Genomic DNA, 19780 nt, shown 5'->3' on the forward strand with positions numbered 1-19780 from the left:
GGTGGCCGCCATCTTGACTTTTTTGACCCTGTTTGGGCAGACCCCCCCCTAAAGAAGACTGATTGGTTGATTGATCTTTTGAACCCTGGTTCATGCCAGGGGTCAAAAAAGAAAAAAATAGTGGGTTTCCAAAGGCCAAATACCAAATGTCAGCCTGGCACAGCAATCCGGCCAAACGGTCGCATCAGTGGGGCACCCCCGGATGCTGCAGCCTCCCCCCCACCTTCCTAGGGGAACTGGAGGGGGTCCCTAAGAGCCCCCCTCCTTCCAGCCCAATCTGAAGACCCTCCCAAGCCTCTCATTGCTTCTTCCCTGCCCCACACGGGAACCCCCCACGCCCCCCAAAGCATCGACCAGAGACCCAGACTTGGCAAAGAACGGCTTCTTGTCCGGCCTGCCCAGCCGTGGCCTAATCTGCCACGTCCACAATCAGAGGAGCCACGTAGTCCGAGTGGCGGATCCCAAAAGTCAAGCCACGGAGGGGATTGTGCTGTGAGATTTAGGGAAAGAGAAGGAAAGGGGAAAAAAGAGAAGGCGGCGTTATTCCTGGGGTGGGGGCGAAGAGAAGGGGAGGGGGCTAGGAAGCTGCCTCCCCCCCAGCCTCGCAGAAGAGGTCGGCTTGTAGTTGGCAAAATTGGAGGGGGGAGGGGTCCATGAGGAGTTACGACCACGAGGGCTCCATTGTGGTCGTAACTCGAGGAGTCCCTGCACTGTAAGGAAGGAGATGATGAAGCAGGTGGTTGACCTGCTTTGCGACCGTCGTGAGTTACAACCATGAGTGGAAGACTCTGTTATGGTCGTAACTTGAGGACTCCCTGTGTTGTAAGGAAAGGAGGTGATTAAGCTTAAGCAGGGGGTTGACCTGCTTAATGATCATCGTGAGTTATGACTATGAGGGGAAAGACTGTATTATGGTCGTAATACGAGGACTCCCTGTATTGGCTGAGGTGAAGGAAGGAGATGTTTGAAATTAAGCAGGTGGCTGACCCGCTTTACGACCATCGTCAGTTACGCCCATGAGGGGCAGGCTCCATTATGGTCGTAACTCAGGGACTTTTGGCAGAGGCCAAGGAAGCCAATGGTTGAAAGGAAGGACTGAGTTGGGGAGCAGCCCCCCTCCCCCTGCGTCCCATGACCCCTCGGCTACATGGGAGCCCCGCAGAAGCCCCTCTCCCCTTGCAGGCCCTCACCTTCTCCGGACTGTAGGCCCCGGGGCCCGGAATGATGGTCGTGTCCCCTGGAAGCATGTTCCGCGCGATGATGCTGTAATGCGGGGGGCGATTCTTGTAGACGCTGGTCTCCACCACCCGATAATTGCACGGCCCCGGAGTCTGTGGGGAGGTTGAGCATCACAAGCCATCTGCACTCTCCCAAGAGCCCCGACCCAGCCACCCCGTCCAGAATTGAGGCAGAATGCACAGTAATTGGGGGGAGGGGCTAGCTTTGCCCTTGTACCCCATTTATTGCATGAGCTGCTGGGTTTCCAGATGTCATTCAATAGGACAGAGCTGGAAGGGACCTTGGAGGTCTTCTAATCCAGCCCCCTGCTCAAGCAGGAAACTAGGATAGGATAGGATAGGATAGGATAGGATAGGATAGGATAGGATAGGATAGGACAGGATTCTATTGAATTTTGGGGGTTCGGGTGCATGTGCGCTTTGGGCACTCGGTCTGGAAAAGGTTAGCCATTACTGGCATGCAGCATACAGCATACAGCATACAGTGAAAAGAAGAGAAGAGAAGAGGAAGAGACAAGAAGAGGAAGAGAAGAGAAGAGAAGAGAAGAGAAGAGAAGAGAAGAGAAGAGAAGAGAAGAGAAGAGAAGAGAAAGAAGAGAAGAGGAAGAGGAAAAGGAAGAGAAGATGAGAAGAGAAAGAAAAGAGAAGAGAAGAGAAAGAAAAGAGCAGAGAAAGAGACAAGAAGAGGAAGAGAAGAGGAAGAGAAGAGAAGAGAAGAGAAGAGGAAGAGACAAGAAGAGGAAGAGAAGAGAAGAGAAGAGAAGAGAAAGAGACGAGAAGAGGAAGAGAAGAGAAGAGAAGAGAAGAGAAGAGGAAGAGAAGAGAAGAGAAGAGAAGAGAAAGAAAAGAGCAGAGAAAGAGACAAGAAGAGGAAGAGAAGAGGAAGAGAAGAGAAAGAAAAGAGAAGAGAAAGAGACAAGAAGAGGAAGAGAAGAGAAGAGAAGAGAAGAGAAGAGAAGAGAAGAGGAAGAGAAGAGAAGAGAAGAGAAAGAAAAGAGCAGAGAAAGAGACAAGAAGAGGAAGAGAAGAGGAAGAGAAGAGAAGAGAAGAGAAGAGGAAGAGAAGAGACGAGAAGAGGAAGAATAGAGATGAGAAGAGGAAGAGAAGAGGAAGAGAAGAGGTTAGGGGTCCCCCTACCCGGCTGAGGTCCTCGTAGAAGCTGCCAATGGCGCTGCGTCCAAACATGGAGTAATTGGGGGCTGAGCTCTTGCCGATCACCTTGGGGCCCATCATTGGAGGGAGGCCGTAGGCGGCGGGCCCTGGAGGGGGGGTTGAGGAAGGGGACAGTCATGGTTTGGGATGGGGGTGGCGGAGGGGCTTTGCTTGCAGAGAGAAAGCCACCCAACCCAAAGCAACCCAAGGCAAAGCAACGCAATGCAACACAACAAAGCCACACATCTCACCCGGCGTCTGTTCGTTCTGGAAGTCCTTTGTCCGTGAAGCCATGGAGTAATTTGGGGGACACGGATAAGCCAACTTCCCGGCTTTCTCCGGAGAATAACGACCTGCGAATGAAAGAAAAGGTGGAATTCTCTTCGGTCCCAAAAGCAGGAGCAGCTCCGGAGGTCATCGGAGAACAAGGGGTTGAAAAACCCACAGCCTGGACTTCTGGTTTGACATCACGGCGAGACAGTCGGGGAAATAGCAGGCTCTGAAGAGTCCCGCGAAAACCTCGGCTGCCGAACCGCCGCCGATGGGTCTTCGGACCGAACCCGTCTTGCAGGGACGGGGGAAGAAGAGGGGTGCCTTAGACGACCAAGAGGAACAGGCAAATTCCTAGGAGGTCGGAGGGAACCCTCTGTGAGTCGGCGGCGGGGGGCAGCAGCCATGGAGGCTGCCACGAAGCTGGGACAGCCAGGCAAGAAAAGTGCTGGAGGAAAGCGGAGAAAGACGGAGCTTTTTGAAGCCGGGTGAGTGACAACAGCCCAGGCTTGCAACCGCATTTGGAACATTATTAGTAATTAGAAGACCCCTAGCCTAAAACAGCGGCTCTGCAACAAAGGGGCTTTGGAAAATTTTTAAAAACTACAACTTTAAAGAGACAAAGACCTGAGTAACGATTAATTTTGGAACAGAACTAAGAGAACTAATCTGGAGATATGGTTAAAAGACTAAACACTTTAAAAATTTGAATTGGATTTTAAAAAGGAAAGAGAAGATTTGAAAAACCCACAGCCCTTCCCCAAATAGAGCAGAACACAGGTAGTCCTTGAGTTATGACCACAATCGAGCCCAACATTTATGCTGCTAAGTGAAACGTATGTGAGTTTGTCCCATTTTACGACTTTTCTTGCCACCTTTGTTAAGTGAATCACTGCTGTTGTTCAATTAGTAACCCGGTTATTAAGTGAACCCGTTTTCCCCAGCTTGTCGGAAGGTCGCAAAAGGGGATCACATGACCCAACCCCTCCAGGACACTGTGACCGTCATAAATGTGTATCAGTTGTCAAGCATCCGAATGTAAATCAGGTGAACCTAGGGATGCCGCAAAGGTCATAAGTGTGAAACATGGACGTAACTTTTTTTACTGGGCTTGTAACTTTGGACGGCCACTAAGAGAACTGTGGTAAGGTAACCTAGGACGCTTTGGGCACCTCGATCCCGACACTGACCTGGCCCCGGCGTCCGAAAGGTCGCCCCGTCCTTGGGGCGCCCGTAGATGGAGAAGGCGGGGATGCCATCCTTGCCTCTCATAGTCATGTTGGTGGGGACCATGTAGCCCGGCCCGGGAGAACAGCTCTCCAGCATCTGGAAACGTCGGCTGCCCATGCTGTAGGCCGGGGCCCGGAATCGAGAGGGATCGTGTTGTTGGTAACCTGTACGGAGGAGGAGAGCGTGAGTGAATGGGACCTGCAATGGAGAAGAAGTGCCCCATAGCTGGGCTCCTGCAGCCATCAAGCCCCCCCTGCCCCCGTGCTAAGAAAGGGTGTGGGGCAGTGGTGAAATTAAAAAAAAATTACTATTGGTTCTGTGGATGTGGCTTGATGGGCGTGGTTTGGGGGGCATGGCAGGGGAAGGATATTGTAAAATCTCAATTCCCTCCCCACTCTGGGGCCACTCTGCTCAAAATTTCCGCTACCGGTTCTCCCGAACCTGTCAGAACCTGCTGGATTTCACCCCTGGTGTGGGGTCCCCTGCCCTGCTCAACACCCACTGGGTCTCACTAGGGTCCATAGGATGGGTCAAGGGGTGGCTTGTCCCAAGTATGTAGAAGAAGAGACATGACATGACTCTTTGAGTTGGGCTGTTTTCTTGCCGATGTTTCACGACCCAACTCGGGAACATCATCAGTGCTACAAGGGAGGGGGGTTGGTGGGGAGCAGGAGGAAGAGCAAGAGGAGGAAGAGGAGGAGGAGGAGGAGAAGGAGTATGGGATCCTTAGTGCTCTCTGAGCTGGATTGGTTTTTTTGCAGACATTTCATGACCCAACTAGGGAACATCATCACTGCACCATCCTCAGAAGGAGAGACAAGCCGTCTTAGGAATCAGGGACTTTCTTTCGGTTGCAAATGCTTGGAAAAAATTGCTTCCAGGTCCAATCTGAGTTAGTTTGTTTTAATTGGGTATTCTTTTGTGCCACTGACTATCAAAATGTTCCCTGACAGGAAGTTGGGTGGATTAAAAAAAATACTCCTATCTAAAGCTTATGGTCAGATTCATTCATTCATTCATTCATTCATTCATTCATTCATTCATTCATTCATTCAGAATACAGAATAACAGAATTGGAAGAACTCTTGGAAGTCATCTATCCAATCCCTTTTTCATTCATTGGTTCATTGATTGGTTCCTTGATTCCTTGATTCCTTGATTGATTGATTCATTCATTCATTGATTCACTCATTCACTCTTTCTTTCTTTCCTTCCTTCTTTCTTTCTCTCTTTCTTCTTTCCTCCCTCTCTCCCTCCCTCCCTCCTTTTTCTCTTCACTCTCATTTTCTCACTTTCTCTTTCTCACTTTTTCTGTCTCTTTTTCTTCCCTCCCTCCACTCGGTCCCTCCCTTTTCTTTCTTTCTTTCTTTCTTTCTTTCTTTCTTTCTTTCTTTCTTTCTTTCTTTCTTTCTTTCTTTCTTTCTTTCTTTCTTTCTTTCTTTCTTTCTTTCTTTCTTTCTCATCCCACCTTCATTGTTTTTAGAAAGAAGGCTGCCTTTTCCCCTCTTCAAAGATTAAAAGGAGACCCCAGAGTGTCTTTTGTGTGCAGAAGGCTGATGCTCACCCACATTAGTCGGGAGTCCATATTTGGGTCCGGGGCTGCTGTAGAGGGCAGCGATTGGTCCCCTCGGCCGGTGGGGTCTCCACGTTCCTACCCAGACGTCTGTGGACATCTTAGCTGGGTGGTGCTAACTCTTCAGTAGATCTGCAGGAGGAGGAAGAGAGAAGGATGTTGACCAACTAAGAGTATTTGCAATGCTCTTTTGCAAGGCTGGATCCGATCCATCATCCCCAGCCGGGCCTGAGCGGGTTGCCTTGGCCAGAGAGGGAGGGAGGAGGAGGAGGAGGGAGGAATCAATTAATTAATTAAGGGAGCCTATGGTTTAATTAATCCTTTGACAGGCAGGCTGGGCAACCAGGCGGTGAAGTCTAGAAAGGATTGGACCAGATCAGTGTTTCTCAACCTGGGCCCCTTTAAGATGTCTGGACTTCAACTCCCAGAATTCCCCAGCCAGCTGGCTGGGGAATTCTGGGAGTTGAAGTCCCAGACATTCTGGGAGTTGAAGTCCAGACATCTTAAAGGAGCCCAGGTTGAGAAACATTGATGCAGAAGTAGAGAAGTGGGGTGGTCGAGCGAGGCTCAAGTGTCCCTTCTGCCAATGGAGTTGACTTCAGGTCAGTTGCTCTCTGCTGGCCCAGCCTACCTCACAGGGCTGTTGTGATGAGCAGCGAGGGAAAGGATCAACTAAGGGATCCTAATCCTATATCTCAACTCAAAGGGACCAGTGAAAGCCATCAATCCGTGCGCAGGGCACCTGTTCATTTAACGTGCTGGTCATTTGGGGGTTTAGTACAGAAACACCCCGAATTTTGGCCCCTCTCCCCACCTGGATGGGTCCAGTTTGTGGAAATCAGGACGGCCTGGGGGTGGGTGAGTGGGTGGCGGGGTGGAAGAAAGGAAGAGCGGGGAGACCCGGGTTTTGAGACCCCCTCCCCGGCCAGGCGCTGTCGGCCAGCCAACCCCCCCACCCACTCGTGATGTGACGCGGGGGAACCCCATCGAGGGGATCCCCGGGGGGAAGGGGAGGCGGGGATCTGTGTCTGCTGGGTGGGGAGGGGACGGGAGGGGCGTCCGCGGTCCAGCCCAGATGGGGCGAAGAGGGGATCTGAATTGGGGTCTGGTAGTCGGAGCAGGTCCCTGGTCTCGGCGGGGATCCAGCCGCCCCTTCCCCCGCTCGAGGGTCCAGCTCCGGCAGCGACTGGCAGGGGGCTCGGCGGGATCATCAGTTGTGGGGTGCAGGGGAACCTCTCACCCCTCCCCGCTGCTCCCCCCCCGAAAGCGAACCAAGCTTGCCCCGAAATGGGTCGGGGGTCGGGAGAGCGAGGCAGGGGCAGAGCGGGTTGTGCGAAGGGGGTCCGGGAGAGCCAAAAAAAAAAAAAAAGAAGAAGAAGAATCGGAGATCTCCCCCGCTCGATCCCGCGCCGAAGGGGGCCCACCCACCTGGAGGCGGACCGCAGAGAGACCAGGCGCAAGGCAGAGCGTAGAGGCGCCCGCGGGAGCAGCACAGCACTGAGTCGGGCAGCGGGACGGGCACCTCCTGCCCCCCCCCGCTCCGGCCCCCATTGTGTACAGCGTCACCCGGCAACTGGCCCCGCCCTCCGCCTCCTCTCGCCCCCCCCCTCCCGAGCGGATCTCTCCACCCCTCCTTAACCCCTCCCCCTTGCCCCCCCCGCGGGCAGCCCGGAAAGCCCCTCCCGGGAGCTTTGGCGAAAAGGCACTCTGCACACGCCCAGAGGGCGCCCTCTCCCTTTCCTTTACGGCAGGCAGGCAGGGTCTCCAACCTTGCAACTTTAAGACTTGTGGACTTCAGCTCCCACCCAGAGTTCCCCATTTGACAAGTTTTCTTGCCACATTTGTTAAGTGAATTGATGTCGTTGTTAAGTTAGTAACAGGGTTGTTAAGTGAATCTGGCTTCCCCGTTGAGCTGGCTTGTCAGCCGATGGGGAACACACGACCCCAGGACACCGAATGAATGAATGAATGAACGAATGAATGAATAGAGCTGGAAGGAACTTAGACGATTAGAGCATGTACAGAGTGTACCTAACTCTTGATATTCCTTGCTGCTGAGAGAAGCTCCATTGTGACCTAATCCTCAATCTGCATAGAATAGATAAAACCTCCAGGCTGCCAAGTTAGCCTAGTTTGTAACTTAAAATGTGTATTCTCAGCAACCTAATGTGAGATAGCACCCCCTAACAAAACTATACTGGGCTATATGCCAGAAAATGTATTTCTTTTCCTCCTTTCTAAGGTCCTTTGCAGAGCTTCCTCTCATTCCCATCTTCTTTCTTCTTTCCTTCTTTCCTTCCTTCCTTCCTTCTCCCTCCCTCCCTCCCTCTCTTTCTTTCTCTTTCTTTTTCTGTCTACCCTTCCTTCCTTCTTTCCTTCCTTCCTTCCTTCCTGCCTGCCTGCCTGCCTGCCTTCTCCTTCCCTCCCTCCCTTTCTCTCTCTCTCTCTTTCTCTCTGGCTACACTTCCTTCTTTCCTTCCTTCCTGCCTGCCTTTTCCTTCCTTCCCTCCCTCCTTCCCCCCTCTCTCTTTCTTTCTGTCTACCCTTCCTTCTTTCCTTCCTTCCTTCCTGCCTGCCTGCCTAGCTACCTTCTCCCTCCCTCCCTCCCCCCCCCCTCTCTCTTTTTCTGTCTATCCTCCCTCCCTTTCTTCCCTACCACCTTGCAGTCCAATTTTGAAGAGTTTAAACCTGGTTTCTCTGCTCTCTGCTCTCATGGGCTTGAGCTGTGCACCTGACAGTCAGTTCCTTTTGCAAGGAAGTGGATCCTTTCCCAGGGACTGCCCCAGGTGACCTACTGAACCACACCCAAGCCTGAACCTGAAGCCATGCTGGCTCAGGGATTCTGAGAGCTGAAGTCCACGAGTCATAAACGGCGCATAGTTCCCCACGCCTGGCTTACAAAAAGGACACGTTCTTGTTTGATTATTTCCATTTTCGAAATTCAGTCTTTGGTCCGTTTCTGTGCTGAGTGCCAGCGCAACCTAAGCAAACTCTGAGAACCATTCGGTGTATTTTATGTACACTTGACATTCAGTCTTTTGCCTCTCTGCTGAGAGGAAGGATCCAAAACCTCTTCACTTGGTCTTTGTAATAACCCAGAGGCCTTCAAACTTGGCAGCTTTAAGACTTGTGGACTTCAACTCCCAGCTATGCTGGCTGGAGAATTCTGGGAGTTGAAGTCCACAAGCTGCCAAGTTTGGGGACCTCTGTAATCACCTTTCAGGAAAGCAGCACAATTACAAAGCCCCAGGTGGCAAAAGAGAAAAAGGACAAACAACTCAGGCATTGTGAATGATCAGAAGGAGGTTTTGTTAAAATATTTGGTCATTTCATTTGCCAGTCGCTCCGATTAACAACTCAAATCCCTGGACTCAAATGTTTGAGTTATTAGCAAAATCACCCTTCATATTATTGTGAAGTGTATCTCCAGAGCAAAGATTTGCCACAAGAAACACTCTGAATTTCTAGCCAAGATGTTTTCTCCGTTACCAAGTTTTAATCCCTAAACATACAATCCAGGAGCACACTTGTAGCTAAAAGCAAAGCTCAGTCCTCAGCAAAATATTTACACGCACATTTACATGCATCCAGGCAGAGAGAGACAGAGAGCAAGAGAGAGAGAGAGAGAGGGAGGGAGAAAGAGAGAGAGAGAGAAAGAGAAAGAAAGAGAGAGAAAGAGAGAGAAAGAGAAAGAGAGAAAGCGAGAAAGAGAAAGAGAGAAAGAGTGTCTAGCAATCAGGATGTAGCTTGTTTGCACAAAAGATCTTGATGGATTTACACTCTGCCAGGAGGGATGTCACCGAGACAATCTGACAGTTCGAATCGTTCCTTGAGGTCATCCAGCCCACCCCCTGCTCAGTGCAGCAATCCAAAGGAAGGAGCCCCAGATATGTGGCTCATTAGCCCCCACCCCTTGAGGGCATCCAGACAAGGGGAGTCCCCCCTCCACTTCCCCTGGGTCTCTTGGGGCTGCTGTTGTCAGGTTCATTTTCTCTTTTTGTGAGTGAGATTTCTCTAACTTTCCTTCAGGACCTGCAGTGATGAACAGCTCCCAGCATCCTCCCCGGGGGGTGGGGGGGGCTTTGCTCCATTCCCACAATAGGCCAAGACCTCAACCCGGGTTAAGAAAAGGGACCGGATGCATTGTTCACACAATCTGCTGAATGAGTGGCTGAGTTTTCAAGGAACACCGAGGCACACAAGTGTTTTCACTGAGTCTCCCCTGCAAACTCCCTACAACACACTTTAACACAGAAACATAGAAAACTGACAGCCAAAAAAGACCTCGTGGTCCATCACAATTTATGTGATTTGATTTTATTTCTCAATTTTCTTTGGATGAGCAACTTTATCCCAGCCATGTTTAAACTCAGTTTCTGAGGATTGGCCCATCCTCTGTGCTGGATGCTGGTTGCAACCTTCGACTCCTCTTTCTGTGAAGTCCGACTTTCTAACATGGCTTTCCAACATCCCTCCTGTCCCTTTGACTTTATGTCTGTTGACCTCCATGTTCTTCTGTTTTGCTGAACCCAAGGAAAGAGAGAGAGACAGAGACAGACAGATAGAGAGACAGAGAGAGAGAGAGAAAGGTGGATCCTCTTTAAGTTTCTTCCTCTGACCATTAAGCTACTGAAGGCTCCTATCTTTCTTCTCTAGTGATTTCCTAGGGAACATCTCTTCCACCCTTTCACCAAGGTCACCCATGCATTCCATTGCAAGTACCAATTTCTCGATACTATAAGCAAAGAGAGAAGCAACCTAGAACTAAGGAGAAATTTCCTAACGCTGAGAGTAATCAACCAATTGATTGCTCTCAGAAGTTGTGAGTGTTCCATCACTGGAGGCTTCTAGAAGAGATTGGACAACCAGTTGTCTGAAATGATGTCTCCTACTCAAGCAGTGGTTGGATTTCTGGAAGACTTCCAAAGTCCCTTCCAACTCTATTGTTCTATGTTCTATGAAATACACGTAGAATAGAATAGAATAGAATAGAATAGGATAAGATAGGATAGGATAGGATAGGATTGGGTAGGGTAGGGTAGGGTAGGGTAGGGTAGAGTAGGGTAGGGTAGGGTAGGGTAGGGTAGGGTAGAGTAGAGTAGGGTAGGGTAGGGTAGGGTAGAGTAGGGTAGGGTAGGGTAGGGTAGAGTAGAGTAGGGTAGGGTAGGGTAGGGTAGAGTAGAGTAGGGTAGAGTAGGGTAGGGTAGAGTAGAGTAGGGTAGGGTAGGGTAGGGTAGGGTAGGGTAGGGTAGAGTAGAGTAGGGTAGGGTAGGGTAGGGTAGGGTAGGGTAGAGTAGAGTAGGGTAGGGTAGGGGAGGGTAGGGTAGGGTAGGGTAGGGTAGGGTAGAGTAGAGTAGAGTAGGGTAGGGTAGGGTAGGGTAGGGTAGGGTAGGGTAGGGTAGAGTAGAGTAGGGTAGGGTAGGGTAGGGTAGGGTAGGGTAGGGTAGGGTAGGGTAGGGTAGGGTAGGGTAGGGTAGGGTAGGGTAGGGTAGAGTAGGGTAGGGTAGGGTAGGGTAGGGTAGGGTAGGGTAGGGTAGAGCACAGCAGAGTAGAATAGAAATAATAATAGTAGAGTTGGAAGGGACCTTGGAGGACTTCTAGTCCACTCCCTGTTCAAGCAGGAGATCTTATATATTATTCCAGACAAATGGTTGCCCAAACTCTTTTTGAAAGCCTCTGGTGAAGGAGCACCCACAATTTCTGAAGGCAAGCTGAAGGTTGCCTTCAGAATTCTGCACTATGATCAGATACATTAAAAAAAAATCATAGAATCATGGGACTGGTAGGGACCGTGGAGGTCATCTAGTCCATCCGCCGGCCCAAAGCAGTACTCCTTGTATACCATCCCAGACAAGTGGTTGTTCAATCTTTTCTTGAAAATTTCTGGTGACAACCATTTGCAAGCACCGTGGCAATGTTACTTTTTCAAAAGTCATAATATCAACATTTTTTTAAAAATAGCCCAGTCTGAAAAAATTATGATGCATACTTGAGTTGAGGAAGTTGAAGTCCACAGGTCTTAATGTTGTCAAGTTTGCAATGATGTCAAATTTGTTGTCATGTTTTGACAAATACTGTTCTAATGAGCTCTCTTATCATTCTGCAATCTTCTTGCGAGGTTTATGACTTTATTATTATTATCCATGTTTTCTTTGAACTTTTTTGAACTATGAATATTCATCCCCAGAGTTGTTTTGAATCCAGTTTCTTGACCTATGATTCAAGACCGAGTGGCTGTGGTTTCCGACGTCCCAATATAGTCAGCTAATGCCATCGCTGACTATTGGGGGCGAATCATTGGCCCCCACGGATAGGGCTCGCAACTTGGGTGTCCTCCTGGATTCACGGCTGTTGTTAGAAGAGCATGTGACGGCCGTGTCCGGGAGGATTTTTCATCAGGTTCGCCTGATCCGCCAGTTGCGTCCCTATCTAGATCGGGACTCCCTACACACAGTCACTCATGCCCTCGTTACTTCTCGTCTGGATTACTGCAACGCTCTCTACATGGGGCTCCCCTTGAGGAGCACCCGGAGGCTCCAACTGGCGCAGAGTGCGGCCGCGCGGGTGGTAATGGGAGCGACATGGTGTTCCCATGTAACACCCCTCCTGCGCGAGCTGCACTGGCTCCCGGTGGTCTTCCGGGTGCGCTTCAAGGTTCTGGTTATCACCTTTAAAGCGCTCCATGGCTTAGGACCTGGTTATTTACGGGACCGCCTGCTACCACCAATAGCCTCCCACCGGCCAGTACGCTCCCATAGAGAGGGGCTCCTCCGGGTGCCGTCGGCCAAACAATGTCGGCTGTCGGCCCCTAGGGGGAGAGCCTTCTCTGTGGGGGCACCTACGATTTGGAACGAGCTCCTCCCGGAGATACGTAGGATCCCGGATCTGCGCACCTTCCGCCGCGCGCTTAAGACTTTTCTATTTTATCAAGCTGGCCTGGCCTAAATCTTCCCCCTTTTTAAATGTGGAAATTTTTAAATTTTTAAATTTTAAATTCGTCTTTTTATAGAGGTATGGGTAAGGCATTTTAAATTGGGGAGCCATTTTAGATTTAATTCTGTTTTAAACGTATTTTAATTGTTTATATTGTATGTTTTTAACTTTGGCTGTGCACCGCCCCGAGTCCTTCGGGAGAGGGGGCGGTATAAAAATCTAATAAATAATAAAAATAAATAATAAATAATAATAATAATGTGCCTGTATGAATCTGCAGAATGTTTCTTCCTTTGATTATTTCTTCATTTGAGTTTCACATTATTGAAGTTTATGGTAGTTTTTTTTTTTATCATCTTTAAGTATTCTAAGGACATGACCACGCTGGACTTTTCTTCTTATCAAGTTTCATTTATCAAGTTGACATTTGTTCTTTTCGTGTCAAATATTTTTAAATAAATATACACTGTGTGTGTTTATTATATGTACAGTACAAGGGTGAAATCCAGCAGGTTCTGACAGGTTCTGGAGAACCGGAAGCGGAAATTTTGAGTCATTCGTAGAACCGGCAAATACCACTTCTGGCTGGCCCCAGAGTGGGGTGGGAATGGAGATTTTGCAATATCCTTCCCCTGCCACACCCACCAAGCCCCACCAAGCCACGCTCATAGAACCGGTAGTAAAAAAATTTGGATTTCATCACTGGTACAGTAGTGGCCAAAATTGTGGAAACCTTTTGGGAAAAGTATTTTTGAGGTTTGATGGCTAATAACACCACTTTTGTTTGGAGTTTCAAGATAATCCTATTCCACTGCTGTAATGAATGGCCTGGGAATAGCCCAGATCTTCACCCAATGGAAAATCTATGGAGCCGACTAAAGAAACTGGTTAGTCAGAAGCGACCCAGCAATAAAACCCAGTTCATAGAAGCCATCATTCCATCTTGGTTTCACATTACAACAGCTGCAGAACTCAAAGACTTGGTTCACTCCATGGGAAGACGTTGTAAGGCCATAATTCATGCTAAATGTTACCCAACGAAGGATTAACTGACGTGGTGATCATTTTTGTATATCTCGTTTTTTCTACATGTTTCCCTTTTCTTCTTTATACTGTAACTGTTATTCTAATAGCAAATCCTTCATAAAAGTGATTGCACTACATTCTTGATTCAATTATCTTTCCATTGATATATAATTTTATGGTACTACTCTAAAAAAAAGTGGTGTTATTAGCTAGGTTTAGAAAATACACTTTTCCCAAAAGGTTTGCACAACTTTGGCCACTATTGTATATGTATGTGTTTATGTAGATACAGGTAATCCTAAATGTATGACAATTGAGCCCAAAATTTCGGTCGCTAAACGAGACAGCTGTTAATTGAGTTTTGCCCCATTTTATGACCTTTCACTTGCTAAGTGCATCACACAGTTGTGAAGTGAATCCAGCTTCCCCATTGTCTTTGCTAATCAGAGGGATCATATGACCCCGGGACACTGCAACCATCACAAATATGAGTCAGTTGCCAAGTGTTCGAATTTCGGTCATGTGACCCTTGGGGATGCTGCAATGGTCATGTGAAAAATTGTCACTTTTTGGCTGCAACTTTGAACGGTCACTAAACGAACTGTTGTTAAGTCGAGGGTTACATGTGTGTATGTCAGTTTGTGTGTGTGTGTATTTGTCAATTTTTCTGGATTATGAAAGTAATTTTATTGCATTCGTTGCCTCCAATTCATTAATGGGTTACGTTTTGGACAAGATCCTAGGCAGTAATTTTGTCTTCTTCCTGCCCAACCCTATTATTTCTGGGAGACTGCCTAGATAAGTCCCTGTAGATTATTTTTTTAAAGCCAGGTTTATCAAAACTGAGAGTAAAAAATAGGTTCTTTCCAGTGGTGAAATCCATTTTTTTTTTACTACCGGTTCTGTGGGCGTGGCTTGGTGGGCATTGTGTGGCTTGGTGGGCGTGGCAGGGGAAGGATACTGCAAAATCCCCATTCCATCCCCACTCCTGGGGGAAGGATGTTGCAAAATCCCCATTCCCTCCCCACTCTGGGACCAGCCAGAGGTGGTATTTGCCGGTTCTCCAAACTACTCAAAATTTCCACTACCGGTTTTCTAGAACCTGTCATGTGAATTGTTTTCCCAGAACCTGCTGAATAGCACCCCTGGTTCTTTCCCCCTGGACAAGGGAACAGATATGGAGACATGGAAGAGAATATTTCTCACCCAGCCATAAAAATGTGTTATCCCCAAAAGAGAGCTTGTCTCAAAAGGGTTGCTGAAGGAAAAGTGTAAAGAAAATGGAACAGATTGGTCTGACAAGTGACAACTTTAAATCTCAACCAACAAATCCTCTGTCTTGCACATTGGCAAAAAAAAAAAAATCAAAACATAAAATGCAAACTAGATGGACATGACCTTGTAGATGACCCTCACTCTGTCAAGGACCTTGGAGTACTCACTTCTAAATATCTAAGTGCCCGAGCCCACTGTAACAACATTGCCAAAAAGACTTTAAGAGTTGTTAACCTAATCTTGCATAGCTTCTTCTCTGGTAATGTTGTACTACTAACTGGAGCATACAAAACATTTGCTAGACCAATTCTTGAATACAGCTCATCTGTCTGGAACCTGCACTGCATATCGGACATAAATACAATTGAGAAGAGTCCAGAGATATTTTACGAGAATAGTCGTCCATTCCTCTACCTGCAATAAAATACCTTATGCCACCAGACTCCAAATTTTGGGCTTAGACAACTTAGAACTTCGCTGACTTCAATCTGACCTAAGCATAGTACATAAAATCATCTGCTGCAATGTCCTACCAGCCAATGACTCCTTCAGCTTCAACTAAAACAATACAAGAGCACACAATAGATACAAACTCATGGTAAACCAATCCAAACTAGACTGCAGAAAATACAACTTCAGCAACAGAGTGGCCAACGCCTGGAATGCACTTCCTGACTCTGTGGTTTCTTCCCCAAACCCCCAAAACTTTAATCTTAGACTGCCTACTGTGGACCTCACCCCATTCCTCAGAGGTCTGTAAGGGGCGTGCATAAGTGCATCAGCGTGCCTACCGTCCCTGTCCTAATGTTTTCTTTTTTCTGACTCTTTTCATGTATTCAAATTATGTTTAGACTTTTACCTGTTATATATGCTTGACAAATAAACTTATGATTATGATTATGATCAAAAGTTCAAGGTTGGCCTTATCACCAATCTGTCAGCTTTTTCCAAATCCCAGCCAGAATGGGATTTCTCTCGTTTTCCCCGAGAATTATTTCCTGAATGCTTTCCTCAAGTGACTGGGACAAAGTCTCAAATTGCTGTTTGCCCTGGGTGAGATTACTTGCTTGGATCTGCAGAATTGCTGCCCCACTGCCTATAAATAGCTCAGGGGCCTGGCAGATCGGACACTCTTGAGAGAAGAGAGAACACAGTCGGTCATCTAGCAGGAGGCAGCAGAGGTGAGGAGGTGGGCATCCTTTCCTGCCTCTCCATCATCTTGCGATTGGGTCTTCTGCCTTTCTTGGAGTTGAAGGGAAGATGGAAGGAGAAGCAGGAAGAGAAGGAGATGGAGGAAAGAGGAAAAGGGAGGGAGGGAGGGAGGGAGAGAGGAGAAGCAGAGAGGAAGGAAGGAGAAGGCAAAAGCAAAGGAGAGAGAAAGGATGGATGGAAGGAAGGAGAAGGATAGAGGATGGAAAGAGAAGAAGGAGAAGGCAAAAACAAAGGAGGGAGGGAAGGAAGGAATAGTGTTGCTACAGTCATTAAATCCCAACATTAGGAAGTCACTCACAACCATTTTAGGATCATCCACAACCACCAAACATGGAGCTTTTCTCTAAGGTTGTGGTGGGGAGAGGGAGGGGCTGAAGGGCAACTCAGATCTTCTCCTGCCCATCCTTGGTTCTCCACATCCAGCCCCAACTGAGGGGGTCCGTCTCTCTTCCACCTTCTGTTTGGCCTTCTGCTGGTGGGACCATGGAGATCTTCTGGGACCATCTCACTTATTGTGCTTGTGTTTGTCTGTTTTAAGAGAGCAAGAGGATGGGACGCCAAGCCTTCTGGGGATTCTGCCTCTTGGCCTGCTTGATTGGGACCTCCTTGGTGGAAGGTGAGTGCCAGTCCCACCATTAAGCCAGCCCAGTGGACAACACAGGGGGCCAATATCAGGAGTTGGGGGACAGTTGGAAGGAAGCTGGGAGATGGAGCCCTGTCTACCTGCCCTCTTTCTGCAGAGCATGGTTGCCCCCTCCGTGCCCTCTGAAGGAGGCCCAGCCGATGCCATTTGGGGGCAAAGCTTCACGTACCCTCCCTCCTTTAGCTTGGGCACCAGGGGAGATGCATGCAGCTTTGACAGCTGGAAAAACGTCTTCCTGACTCTCTTGAAAGGTGATGTTGTTGGAATGGGCCTGGACTCCATTTCATCTGGAGGGCTGGAAGACGAGACCCCCTCCAAAGCAGTTGTTCTAACGATGGTTCTTATGTCTCCTTCAGGATCACCCAAAATCCAGGCTCGAGCCAAGTGTCCCAATCAGGCCGTTTATTATCGACTGCAATGCTATCACCCAATTTATAGGCTCCTCAGCTGGGACGACGCAGAGGTCAGTGTGATAGGCAAAGTTTTGTCAGCCCCGTCAGGGAGACCAGAATCCCTTAACTGAGATTGGCTCTCATGGCAGAATCTTGCAAGGATCCTTAGGCTCCCCAACCACCCACTGTTCTATCATTCTGCTATTCTCTTATTCTGTTACTCTGGAATTCGGTTACTTTCTTATTCTGCAATTCTTTCTCTTTGTGTCTGCAGATTGAGTGCCAACACCTGAGGAGTGGAGGTCACCTGGCCACTTTTCGGACTGCTGCTGAGGAAAGAATTGTCTCCTCCCACATCAGACGCACCAGCACTGCCACAAATGCCTGGATTGGGATGCACGCTGTGCAAGAGAGCAATGTAGGCATGTCTTTGTGGGTGGTCTGGGATCCCTCTGAGGTGGCTTCATCTCACAGACCACCAGCCACTCCAGCCACGGCCTTGGCGTTCCTCTTTCCTCTCCCCAATCCTCCATGGAAGACCACGGAGGGTTTTAGGGCTTTGGGATCAGCTCTGGGCCAGTGGGGAGTTCTGGGCAGTCCCCAAGGCCAATATCTGGGGACGGCACTGACTGGGGAGAAGGACGTTCCTTGATGGGAACGAGAAGATGAGTCCACAATCTAGTTAAGAGATCCTTCTTGGAGCCCTTAAGATCTCCAGGTGGGAAGAAGAGACCTCTCCACAGTCAGATTCCATTTTTCATTGAGTTATTTGTTCATCAATTTTTAAGCCACCCATTTCGCCAAAGATAATAGAAGAACAGAGCTGGAACCCTCTGCTCAAGCAGGAGACCCTAGAGCACAAATGGTTGTCCAGTTGCTTCTTAGAAACCTCCAGGGAGGATGGAGCCCCCACAACTTCTGGAGGCTCAGTTTTCCCTGGAGAGGTTGTCTTCTGCCACTTTATTGCGTGAAGTGACCTCAATGTGTGTGAGACATTGTGGAGAGGAGAAAACGAAGCCTACACAATGTTTCCTTAACAAATTGCCTTTGATTCTCAAAACCTATTTCCTCACCGGCCACCAAACAAACCTATGGACAGTGGATGATGCCAGACATCTGGAGGGCACGAGGCTGGGGAAATAAAAATAAAATAGAATAAAATAAAATAAAACAAATGCTTGACTCAGTGAATGTCCCATTTCTGCCTCAATAGAAACTCAACTGGCAATGGAGTGACGCAACCAGCTACACCCCAGGAGATTCCCTCTGGGACAACAGAGCCCCCAGCAGCACCGCTTCCAGCTCTCAGTGCATCTCCGTCGCCAACATCCACAGTCCAGGAAGTGCGTCTCAGTCCCTCTACAGAAAAAGGGGTGGAGGGAGGGGGACCCCCTTGGAAGTCTCCTTCCCTCCTTCCTTCCCTTCCTTTCTCCTTCCTTCCTCCTCCCCTCTCCTCTTTTCTTCCTCCCCTTCCCCCCTTCCTTCCTTCCCTCCAAGCTCCCTCCATTTTTCTGCCCTTTCCTTCTTTCCCTCCTCTTCTTCCCTCCCTCCCTCCCTCCCTTCCTCCGTTTCTTCTGCCCTCCTTCCTTCCTTCCCTCCCTCCCTGCCTTCCCTCCTCCTCCTCTTCCTTCCTCCTACCCTCCCTCCTTTCCTCCCTCCCCCTCCCTTTCTCCTCTTCCCACCCTCCCTTGCTTTCTCCCTCCCTCCCTCCCCCTCCCATCCCTCCCTCCCTTCCCCTTCTTTCCTCCCCTCCCCTCCCCTCCTCCCCTCTCCTTTTCTTCTTCCCCTTCCCTCCCTCATTCCTTCTCTTCTTCCCTTCTTTTCTTCCTCCCCCTCCCTCCCTCCCTAAATGGCACCCTTCAATCAACTAAAATGATGACTTTCTTCATCCCGAGTCTAACAGCCTTTCTGGTCCTTCTCCCTTCCAGGCACGACCAGGTGGACACAGCACACCTGTCACAGTGTCCTGCCCTCCATCTGCAAGTACAAAGCTACCCTCTAGGCCCAACCAGCCATGGAGGAGACAAGCAGACGGCCTCTTCCTCATTGGGGAGCATCTACGGCGGCGTCCGCAACACCCCGATTCCACGGGAGATCAACCTCCTGACCCTCCTTGTCTGTCTTCCTCCCAATCGGACCACCAACCTCACTTCCGGGTGTGCCCTGGTGCAAAGTTCCTCACCCTCCTGAGGTTCTTGCTAATTGTTGATGGTTGCTAACCTCAATGCGTTTAAGATGTTTGTTGCACCCGTGTTTCCCTTCTACTGAAAGTTGCCCAGAGTCACCTGGGACGCTTGGCTGCATGTAAATTGAACAAATAAATCAATAGATGAATAGCAAACTGCGTCTTGGGTTTACTCAACTAGAATGGGAAAGGTCCTTCCTCTTTTGGCCAGGGGAGATTTCTTTGGCCCTTATTTGGCTGCCAAGAGAATAGATGCGAACACAGCTACACACCCTTCTCGGGGGGGGGGGGGGGAGTCAGTGTGACCCCCAGACCTTGGTTTGCAAAGCACTTTGAAGCCATCAGCCCAAAGGCATAAGGATGGTCCTGGGATTTTGGGGGGAGTCGAAATACCTGCTCTATCGGGGAGATTGAATCGGCTTGGATGAAGCAACTCTTCTGCGAAATCCAACTGATTCCTGTGTCTACCTGGGTGGCAATTTGACTGTCACCTCGAAAACTGATTGGGGAGGGGGGGAGTTACCTGCCATGCTTTGTGGCTTGACGGTCATTAAAGGCTTAGCTGGGAATAGTAACAGTTTATTTCCTTAAAAGAAAACGAAAGGACACGGAAATATCACCAGCCATAACCTTTGATTCCTGAATCAATCA

The 19780-nt window shown here is 49.0% G+C and overlaps 2 protein-coding genes across 2 annotated transcripts; one reads left to right on the forward strand and one right to left on the reverse strand.

Moving 5' to 3' along the window:
• Positions 1 to 409: 409 nt before the first annotated feature.
• Positions 410 to 5563, reverse strand: CIMAP1B (ciliary microtubule associated protein 1B). Its single transcript, XM_070947838.1, has 6 exons — positions 5455 to 5563; positions 3851 to 4054; positions 2642 to 2743; positions 2376 to 2497; positions 1191 to 1331; positions 410 to 490 (listed from the first exon to the last, which is right to left on the reverse strand). The coding sequence occupies exons 1-6, from the start codon at positions 5561 to 5563 to the stop codon at positions 410 to 412; spliced, it is 759 nt and encodes a 252-aa protein (XP_070803939.1).
• Positions 5564 to 16458: 10895 nt separating this feature from the next.
• Positions 16459 to 18946, forward strand: LOC139319803 (lithostathine-like). The gene is made up of 5 exons (XM_070947841.1): positions 16459 to 16525; positions 16909 to 17015; positions 17219 to 17362; positions 18158 to 18287; positions 18873 to 18946. Exons 1-5 carry the CDS (start codon positions 16459 to 16461, stop codon positions 18944 to 18946), a joined length of 522 nt encoding a protein of 173 aa, XP_070803942.1.
• The last annotated feature ends 834 nt before the right edge of the window (positions 18947 to 19780 follow it).

The sequence above is a fragment of the Pituophis catenifer genome, unplaced genomic scaffold (assembly GCF_029215685.1).
Source record: "Pituophis catenifer annectens isolate HBS135680 unplaced genomic scaffold, rPitCat1.0.hap2 SCAF_7, whole genome shotgun sequence".
NCBI lineage: Eukaryota > Metazoa > Chordata > Lepidosauria > Squamata > Colubridae > Pituophis > Pituophis catenifer.